Source organism: Humulus lupulus, chromosome 4 (genome assembly GCF_963169125.1).
Source record: "Humulus lupulus chromosome 4, drHumLupu1.1, whole genome shotgun sequence".
In the NCBI taxonomy this organism is placed as follows: domain Eukaryota; kingdom Viridiplantae; phylum Streptophyta; class Magnoliopsida; order Rosales; family Cannabaceae; genus Humulus; species Humulus lupulus.
Genome location: NC_084796.1, coordinates 42,922,856 through 42,933,456, shown reverse-complemented (window position 1 = coordinate 42,933,456; position 10,601 = coordinate 42,922,856). Strand labels below are relative to the sequence as shown.

At 38.9% G+C, this 10,601-nt stretch overlaps 2 protein-coding genes and 1 non-coding gene across 3 annotated transcripts; 1 reads left to right on the top strand and 2 right to left on the bottom strand.

Moving 5' to 3' along the window:
* The first annotated feature begins 916 nt into the window (after nucleotides 1-916).
* On the top strand, nucleotides 917-1,023 carry LOC133833697 (small nucleolar RNA R71). The gene has a single exon (XR_009893064.1). It is a non-coding gene; the product is annotated as a small nucleolar RNA R71 (small nucleolar RNA).
* Nucleotides 1,024-7,706: 6,683 nt separating this feature from the next.
* On the bottom strand, nucleotides 7,707-9,224 carry LOC133832124 (uncharacterized). Its single transcript, XM_062262508.1, has one exon. The coding sequence runs from the start codon at nucleotides 9,222-9,224 to the stop codon at nucleotides 7,707-7,709; it is 1,518 nt and encodes a 505-aa protein (XP_062118492.1).
* Nucleotides 9,225-9,656: 432 nt separating this feature from the next.
* LOC133832123 (uncharacterized) lies at nucleotides 9,657-10,109 on the bottom strand. Its single transcript, XM_062262507.1, has one exon. The coding sequence runs from the start codon at nucleotides 10,107-10,109 to the stop codon at nucleotides 9,657-9,659; it is 453 nt and encodes a 150-aa protein (XP_062118491.1).
* Between the last annotated feature and the right edge of the window lie 492 nt (nucleotides 10,110-10,601).

Genomic DNA, 10,601 nt, shown 5'->3' with positions numbered 1-10,601 from the left:
TTTGTTTTGTTTGTCTTCACTGCCCCACTCTTCACTAGTCTTCATTCCCACTGTATTCAGATCCCGTTGATACTCAGTATTCTCAACTAACTGTTCTTGTCTTGGCCCCACATAATGTGCATCGCTTCTCAAAGTAATGGCTTGACATTGTTCTTTAGGGTTCACTACATCCAAACTAGGAAACTCCCCTTGAGCTCTATTTTCCATTAAACTTTCCAACTAACCAATCTAAGTCTCCAAATTCTTCATCGATGCTCTAGTTTCTATCATAAACTAATTCAATGCATCAGGTTGCGCTTCAGGTGGCTTCATCAAAGATTGTTGTTGTGATGGTCTAGCCTGTGGTTGATAGAATCTAGGAGGAGGTTTTTGGAAAGACTGTTGTGGCTGTGATTGTGGGAATTGTTGTTGGTATTGGGGGAATAGCTAATCTGCGACTTGGTTATTCTTCCATGAGAAGTTAGGGTTGTTCCTCCACCCTTGGTTGTATGTCATCGAAAATGGGTTATTGGCTGGACTTTGGAAATTCCTAATGGCTTGAACTTGTTCCATCGGCGTATTATTCATAACCATGGCAAGAAACTGATATAATGGATGGATGCTCCCACATGCCTCACATAGACTCTATAATTGCATGGCTTAGGCTCAAAAGGTTGCTCTACTGTAACTGTTTTTTTAGTGATGCCACTTGAGCTGTGAGCATTGAGATGCCATCTAATTTGATCATACCAGCCAAATTATTTGTATTTTCCCTCTTTTTACTCCATTGGTAGTTGTTCATGGTCATCTCCTCAAGTAACTCATAGGCTTCATTAGCACTCTTGCTCATGAAAGCGCCCCTCCTGCTACATCTATAATGGTGCGAGTAGTAACTCCCAACACATTGTAAAAATTATGAACCAACATCCACTTCTCAATTCTATGATGGGGACACTTCATTAGCAGCTCCTTAAATCTCTCTCATGCATCATATAAAGACTCCCCATCGTTCTGGTGGACATTATTTATTTCACCTCTCAACTTTGTAGCTTTAGCCAGAGGGAAAAACTTGGCAAGGAAATTTCGGGCTAGTTCCTCCCATGTAGTGATTGAGTTGGTTCGCTAAGTCCCGTAGTAAAAATGGGAAAAGTCTCGGCCGGATTGCATCATCACTCTCCCCATTCACCTTGATTATTGAACACAGCTCTAAGAAATTAGCTATGTGCAAGTTTGGATCTGTAGTAGGTATTCCACCAAATTGGACAATGAATTGCACCATTTTTAGAATTTTCAGCTTGATTTTGTAGTTGTTAGCTGCAACAGTGGGGTGTCGGATGCAAGAGTGCACTCCTGTGACCATGGGAAGTACATAGTCTCTTTGTGTCTTTGGTCCTTAATTAACAGGGACCTCTACAACATTTGGGATCTCAACTGTAGTTGGTGCCCTTGGAACATCATTAGTAGCATTGTTTACTCCATTCCCTTGATTCTCAGCCATGGTAATCTCCAACCTCTTCTTCTTTTGGTTCTGTCAGCTAGGGGTGTTCGCGGTGTGGGTGGTTCAGTTTTTGTCTAATTTTTTGGACCACACCACATATGCAGTTGAGAAATTTTCCAAATGGTAACCCGCACCTCATAGACCTTAAACTGCATAAACCGCACCGCAAAAATGCAGTGTGGTGCGGTGCTGTGTGGACGGTATATACCTATCGCCAAATAATTTAATAATTAAACATTATAATTGATAAAGATTCATAATATATCTCATAACTAAAGAGTGTTTAACAAAATAATTAAATGTACAACAAACTAATAAACTTTTAGTAAAACAATAAAAATACAACAAACTAATAACAAAGAAAAATGTAATATAGAAGTAAATTTGTAATTAAGGAGGAACTTCTTTAGATTGAAGTATAATATGTGTTAACATCCTATGAAACATTATATTTTCTTCTAGGTATTGTGTATATTATACTATATAAATATTTATGCATCAACTTTAATTATAATAAAATTGAAAAAAGATATATAAAAAGGTTAATATATCTAATGATGCGGTGCGGTGCGGTTTGAACCTTATTTATAAAATTTAAAATCGCAAACTGCAAACCACACCGCACTGCGAGGTTTGGCAAATATGCAAACCGCAACCGCATCATGAAGGGTTCCAAACTCTAAATTGTGGCGCGATGTTGGCAGTTTGTACAGTGTGGGAGATTTTATGAACACCCCTACTGTCAGCAAGTTCCTTCTATGTGAGGATTCACTGATAATATTTCCTGATGTTTAACAGGTCGCATAAACCAATGTTTCCTGAAATCACAAGATTAAGACACCAACCGAATTAGAAAAAAAAACCAAGTTAGAATAAAATTAATTATTTTGATATTAATAACACAGTCCCTGACACCAACGCCAACATTTTTTTATGGATTTTTAAATACGCAAGTGCACACAATCGAACAAGTAGTATAATTAAGTAGAATGTCGAACCCATAAGGACTGTTTACTAATTACAGAGAATCAATCTTTATTTCTAATTGATTTAGCAAAGACAAAATTACAAAAATAACTAAACAAATTAAATTAATTAAATATAAAGAGCATAAAAGAACTCAACAATAAAATTCTAATTCAATGGACTAAATATAGGGTTATTGATTTCATCAATTATCCACCTATGCTTCTCTTGTACAAATTCCAAAATTCCTATCTCTATAGTGACAACGGATTACAATTGCAAATGATATTCTTATTAGGAGATATAAATTTCTCAAATAACCAAACTTCCTACATCTCTATGGTAAATTAAAAAAATTGCAGGCATTAAACACGCAATCCCTAAGCTACACAAATCATACGGGTACTCTCGTCCAATAAAAATCTATAATTATTTGACTAAAGCATATTTAACCTTCACTTTTCAAATTTTAGGTTACAATCGTATAAATCAGGCAGTTGGTGGCCAATCAATCACGAGCATTAAACACAAATCAAATAATTTACGATATTGACAGGATATTCATAAAAACTGCATTAAATAATCATAAGGCTTCAAGGATAATCCATTAACACCCTAAAAAGAAAATTATTTCATGCTGAACATAAATGAATCATAAAACTAGTTATAAACATCACTACAACATAAAGTAATGGAAGAAGAGAAGAAAAACAGTGAGAAATAATTAGTCTTCAATCCTTAGCCTTCGCTGAGCATTTTCTTGAGTCTCTATGGTTATTCTTATCAAAATTTGTCATAATGATGCTTATTTAGTTTCCCTATGAGTTAGATCTGAATTACCACTTTTGCCCTTGCTAAAAAGGCCCCATGTTGTACATTGGTCGACTAAAGCGTTGCAACCCACTATTGAAGTGTCGTCGCCCGCCTACATATGCCCCATGTTGTATAAGAAGAATCCATCTCGCCTCTGCCTCGCCAAGCATTGCATCCCTAAAGTTATTGCATTGTGGCTCAAAATGCCCAAACAATAGCATCGCGGCTTAAAGTTCAGCGTCACAACTCTCTTCAAACCCATATTTTCGCCTTCTCTGTCTACAGTAGCGTCGCGACTCAAACTCCTTTTACTCCAAAAATTAACGTTTCAAGCCTGAAAACCTTGTCGAAGGTCAAAATCAATCCAATAGAGATCTCCTAAATTCAGTTTCTCTACTTTCAGCATTTTATGCCTAGAATCCCAAGATATCTCCATAATTTGGTCCATTTCACTATTTTGCATATGATCTTGAAACACTAGCAAACACAAGCGTCATTCTACACAAACACAACTAAAAGACTTATACATTCCACAAAATGACTCTCCAAAACACTATAAAATATATCCTTATACCCAAAAAAAACTCTACCCTGAGCCTCCCATGAGAGATTTCTTGAAGCTACTACAATGTTGGAATGAGTCTTGGGATTAACAAGCCTTGGTCTTCAAACAATCCAAGCTTTCTTGATGATGATCTTAATGAAAACTAGTAATCTTTGTGAGTTAGAGAGATAGAGAGGGTTTTAGAGAAAGAGGGTGTAGAGTGATCAATTCATCAAAATCTCAAATGAACCCCTTAAATAGTGTAGGAACCATCATTAGTGTTAACCAATGAGATTATATAATTTTAAAATAAGTTTTGGAGCGAAAAACACATAACTGTACGGGGTCGTACGGACGGCCCACGCTATGCGTCCCTGGCGTCACCTGGTAGGCGATGCATCGCCTGTCTGAGTTGTCTTAAGCCAAGCGATGCAATGTCTGTTGCCTTCAATTTTGACCCTGTACATCGGCCCAAAATACCTCTAAATGCCTCCAAACTTTTGGGTACTCTTATATACTCTAAAGAAACTTTTTTTACCCTAAGAGATCATTTTTAAGTGTCTACAACAAAAGTTAACCCGTTTATGTTGAGTTTAGTGAAATCATTATGATTCTTCACCTCTTTGTGCATAACTAATTTCAATATGTATTTAACCAATCATAACATCCTCTGGGGCCTGTGATGTTAAAGATACTATTTAATTACCTTAAAAGTTTGTTGACTGCATTTTTTGCTATCAACTAAATCTGAGAGTATAAAGAAAATAATATAAAAGAACACATGGATTTTACATGGTTCAGGCTATAAAATCGCCCTAGTCATTATTCTATGGTATTTAGTGAGCTTAAAGATTGTTTTAGCAAGCTTCAATGGTGGTTCTCAAGAAACATATATATTGCATTGAGTTATAGAGTTTCTCTCTCTAAAAATCTGAACCATTTACATGGACATAACCCATCCCTATTTATAGAGCCTGGGGTCATTAATATTAATCATCTATCATTAATACAAAATTCCCCCATTTTAGGGTGTTATTGTTGAATTAACACAAAAGGGTTGCACTAAATAGAGACTACGACCTAGGCGAATTGCACGGGGCCCATTGCAGAAAGTCGCGTACTAACTTTATGGGAAACATATATGTGAATGTCCAGGTGCGGCGTATGTTTGCCCATGTTAGGCAGCGTTGTGGGAAATGTCAATTATCGAGTGTACAAACTCGACACCACTAATCGAGGCCCACCAAAAGTTATCAGATGATCTTGGTGGCCCGTGCCCATAGTGACTAACACCTGGTAGCCACTCTGGGTCTGAGGACTAGAGTTCTAAACCTGGAAGATGGGCGAGTAAGGAGAACTTCTCGGTATGTGGTCTCATGCACTATCATCCCTGCCTCGAGAACAGACCTCAGGATGTGGTCTCGCTTGGAGACACCCACGTCTTGGCTGGACTAGGTTACCTGGAAGAGTTCACACTTTGAGAACCTCATGAATTGCCTTGTTACCAATCATTCTTAATTGCCACGTGTCTGATGGTGAAAACACGGACAATATTTTTCACCCAAGTCTTCACTCATCTTCAGACAGTGCAGACTTAGACTGAGGAGTAATTCAAAAAGGCCTTCGGGGGGAGATGCTTGGGCTTCCTCTGACTTCACTCTAAAAAGTCATGCCACATTTTGACTCCCTATTAATGGACCTATCAATCTATGAAATTAATGAGGATTTCATTCCGCTACCCAAAACGTCCAATCTGTACCCTAGGCGTCCTTTCGTTACATACCCAAGGTATTCTTTTCCAATGGTAATGATCGTGATCCATGCCTTTTCGATCCAGATCGTTGGATTGTTCTCAAGTGCCTACGTCGTAGGTAATCCGACTGTCAGGGTGGGGTTTTTTCAACCCCAAGTTCTATGAGTATAAAAACTTGATAACAGCCTCTTAGCAAGCACTTATACCATTCGAAATTCAAAATCTATAGAACTCTCTCTTCTCTCTCAAGCATCCTAGTTCTTCAACCATTCTTGAGCTTCTTCTTCGATTCAGGATGGTTGGCAAGACTTGTCTTATTTCTGGGCTAACAGTAATCGATTCTTCAATGTTTGAACTCGTTTCAACACTTATCGACACTATATCTCGAGTAACTATTTACTGGTTTTGTGTTTTCGTTGAGCTTAATTCGGGAGTTTTGATGCACGCTTAGGAAATGGCTTTTTTGTGGTACTTGCGGGGCTGCTTTGACCTTCTATAGGTTTTTATAGGCACATTTTGGTGTTAGGAATGGTCAAAATGGCCTACTGCACACCTTTGGAAAAAAATTCCTTTCTGGACATTCGACCGGAATCTAGAAAATTTCCAAATTCCAACTGTGTTCATAATTTCTGGTGGTATTTTCCGGTGTCGAATCTTTGGCCTCGAGGACACCCTTTGTCCTTAGAATTTCTTCTCTCTTATCCTCGAGCATTTGTCTTAGAGATTCTCATTTTGACCCATCTTTCTTTGGGGCAAGCTGCTAACTGCTTGGTTTTTTGTTTCAGATGTTTGAGGAACTCAACAATCTACACACACAAGGGTTCTATGCCTTTGATGCTGAAATTCTATAGATGGATCGAGAAGCTGAGAAACACACCGATAAAGGGAAACGAGTGGCTAGTAGCAGTCAAGCCCTCGCGGTCCAAGAGGATCCCACCCCGGGGGAAACAAGACCCCTTCGAGTTGGCATCTCGAAGGAAGAAGCCAATGCAGGTCTAATGGCAACGAACAAACCCTACACTGTCGTGGGGTTCAAGGCGGAGGAAATCCCCAGCAAGCTCTGAGACCGAGGTGCCTTGGAAAAGATTCTCACCCACTACGGTGTGGACACCCGTGAGATGTTGGTGCACTTGTCTCGGGAGGATGAGAGGGTGCATGAGAGGCTCCATGGGCTTGGGCCATGGAGTGCCTTTCATCTCCAAGCTACTGGAACCCTGCCATTACACCAATACAATGTCGACTTCCTCAAGATCGTCGGCATAGCCCCCTTCTAGTTGTCCCCGAATGGATATTGGGTGCTGGGCGGGTTGTATGTTCTGTATAGGAGACAGAACTGGCCTTCCCCTTCCCCAGCTGAGATACTATATGTTTACAGCTTTCGGCAGTGTCCGAAGAAGGGGGACCAAGATGGCTACTACACCTTGATGAAGCACACAATCATAGGGAGAAGTTACAAGGCTCTGAGCGGCAATGAGAACCACGCTCGAGACTACAAGGATTACTTCTTCTGGGAAAATGGCTTCCCAATGAGGACCAATCCCACTCTACTCCTGGACTTTGCTAGAGTTGGTAAGTGCTTTTGTCCTCGATTCATTTTGTCTAATAGAGTTTCGCCCATAACTAATCCTTAGTCCTGAAACATCTCATTTAAGGTCCTTCTTGATGTACACCCTTCATGGATTCTTTTGACGGAAGGTTTAAGGCGATGAACGCTCTCCCCGATGAGGAGATGGACCTCACCTTCCTCGCCACTATTTCCCACCTCCAACAGTATGGGCTACTACGGGAGGGGAAGATTATAAACTTGGTGGTCCTACCAGATTTTGGGACTCGAAGCACTCGCGTCATTAGGCGAGGCTCCACCCAGAATACATGTCAGCCAAGGTGTAGTTTGAATATATGCAATGCCTTCGTGAAGAGCATGCTGAGAGCATCTGTAATATCTACCTTTGCATTTTATGGGTATTGTGGTAATTTTGGCATGTGAGGGAAATTTGGTCATTTATGTTAATGCATATGAATTTTTTATTTTATTTATTTTTTGATCAAGAAGAAAAAACTTCATTAATCAACCAGAAAAATACACCCTCAACTCACTAAAACCGCTCCAAGAGAAGCAACAGGCTGCTCCTCCAGAACCAAATACACAGGCTCTAATTACATTTTAATCTATGTATAAAGTCTCTCTCTTGTCTAGACATTTTTCTATTTTTAACAATGAATAACCTGTATGTCACTATACTCTTTACATCAATAGCAATCAAAGAATCAGATTTGGAATAGCCTTCAAAAACACACCTATTTCTATTCAGCCAAAGACAATAGCATGTTGCTGCAATAAATGCTATGCCAATAAGTCTCACAATGCCAGAAGCTTTCAGGGAAATCCAATTTAACCAACCATCAAATTCCATAGGCCAACCTCTGAAACCCAGCCACTTAAACACTAGCTCCACAACTCTTCGAGAAAGGCAACAGTTAAAAAATAAGTGATGATGAGTTTCAGGCTGGTCTCCACAAACAGGGCAAAGTATAGAGTCTAAGACAATGTGAAATTTACTCATGTTGTCTTTCGTTAACAGTTGAGAATTCACTACTTGCCAAAGCATAAAACGATGCTTAGGAAAGTTGAGACTACTCCAAATGGCCCTGTGATAGCTAACTTGAGTAGGAGGAAGAGTACTGTTATATAAAACAACAATACAGAACTTACCTGAGCTTCCTGCCTTCAAAATCTCAGAAATGGAAAACTTTTGTCTCAATCTACAAAGTTTGCGCCAATACCAGCTTGTGTCCATTTTTAACTCATAAGACCAAATGGATACCCCTTTGAGATAAACATTGTTCACCCACTTAACCCACAGTAAATATCTCTTCTCATTGATAGCCCAAATGTATTTAGCTAAGATAGCTTGATTCCATTTGGTCCCTTCTCTAAACCCGAGACCACCATAAGGTTTAGGAAGGCAAACTTTCTCCCAAGAGGCCACATGAATTCTGCTTCTGTTCCCGTTCATTCCCCATAGGAAACCTGTACAAAGTTTCTCGACCTCTTTAGAAACACTTTGAGGAAGGATGAAAGTACTCATCCAATAATTTTGAAGACCAAGTAATATTGAATGTATTAGTTGAACTTTGCCAACAAAAGACAAGTGCCTACTTCCCCAAGTGTGAAGCCTCAATTTGATTTTAATAATCCCACAATCTTCAGCTTTCCATTTAGTTGGTCTTAAAGGCACCCCTAAGTACTTTAAAGGGAAGGTACCTTCAGCCAAACCAAGATCCCTAATGATCTCCACCTTCTCCTTGGGATCAACCCCTCCAAAGAATATTTGAGATTTGCTAACATTGATATGGAGCCTAGTAGTATTGCTGAAACCATCCAAGACCTCTTTAAGAACTTTTATGGACTGTTTGGACCCTTTGCTGAGAAGAATCAAGTCATTCGCAAAGCATAAGTTTATTAACTTCAAACTTTTGCAAAGATGATGATATCTGAACTTAGAGTCTTGAGCAGCTAGAAGAAGACTTCTCATTAGATAATCCATAATCAGAACAAATATCAAAGGAGATAAGGGATCACCTTGACGAAGACCCTTAGCACCTTGAAAACCACCTTGAATTCTACCATTCATAAGAAGAGAGTAGGATGTGCTTTTGATACAAATCATCACCAGTTGAACAAATCTACCAGGGATGTTTAAAGCATTAAGCAGATCTTCAACAAAATTCTAATCCACAGTATCATATGCATTACTGATATCAATCTTGATGGTACAGCGAGGAGAAGTGTTCTTCCTCCTATAGTTCTTCAAGATGTCTTGGAGAATCATCACATTGTGAGAAATTGATCTCCCTTGGACAAAAGCACCTTGATTTTGATGAACCAGAAAAGGTAGGACTGTTGCAAGTCTAGAGCACAGCAGTTTAGAGATGCACTTGTATATCGTTGAACAACAAGAAATAGGCCTGTAATATATAGCTTTAGCTGGATTCTCTTGTTTAGGAATAAGAGAAATCATTGTATTATGAAGTTAAGGAGGCATGAGTCCTGTCTCAAAGAAATTAGAAACTGCAGCACAGATTTCTCCCCCTATAACAGACTACATTCTCTTAAAAAAACCATATCGAAATCCATCGGGTTCTGGAGACATTGTATCAGGAATACTAAAAATTGCTCTTTTTATTTCCTTATAAGAGAATGGTTTCATCAAACCATGTTGCTGATCTAAAGATAGCTTAGATCCCTGCTCAATACAACTCATGTTTAACCTGGTATTGACTGAACTATTGCTACCCATATAGCTGCGGAAATGATTGAGAAAATGCTCCACAACTTCAGAAAAATTATCATTAATCATACCTTGGTCTATAATGAATGTTGTTATTCTGTTTTCCATTTTTCTCTTCTTCAGACAAGCATGAAAATAAGAGGTATTGGAATCTCCTTTTTGCAGCCAAGTAATTTTGTTCCTCTGTCTGAGAAACTTATGGTACATTTTCTCTTGAGTATCAAAATTTGCAGCTGCTATAGCTTCTTGATCCTGGTAAATCATGTCTCTCGGATGAGATTGAGACTAATATTGAGCCTCACTGTAACAAGCTTTAGTTTCCTGATAACTTTTCCCAATATCACCAATCACTTCATGATTAAATTTCTTGAGGCAATGCTTTACTCTCATAAGTTTTAAGTAGACCCCTTTTAATCCTCTAGTAGCCATCGGTCTCTTCCAATTTTGCTCCACTATGGTCTTGAAATCGTGATGACCAGCCCAGAAATTGTAATACCGAAATGGTTTGATCCCAATTGCCTCTGTAGCTGTAGCTGAAACAACACATGAACAATGATATGAGATTACTTCCCAACTAAAACGAGCTGCAGTGTTAGGAAAGAAATCATGCCACTCCTCATTGACAAATACATGATCTATCTTGGAATAGATTCGATTGGTGCCAACTTAGTTGTTAGTCCAAGTGAAAATCGAACCATAACTTTTGAGAGCTACAACATTAGTCTGAGCTGACCATTGATTAGAGTCAACCATTTC

What these genes read in the sequence shown, in the direction of transcription:
- LOC133832123 (XM_062262507.1), bottom strand. Translation starts at nt 10,109, where the DNA reads ATGATTTACCAGGATCAAGAAGCTATAGCAGCTGCAAATTTTGATACT.
- LOC133832124 (XM_062262508.1), bottom strand. Translation starts at nt 9,224, where the DNA reads ATGATTTGTATCAAAAGCACATCCTACTCTCTTCTTATGAATGGTAGA.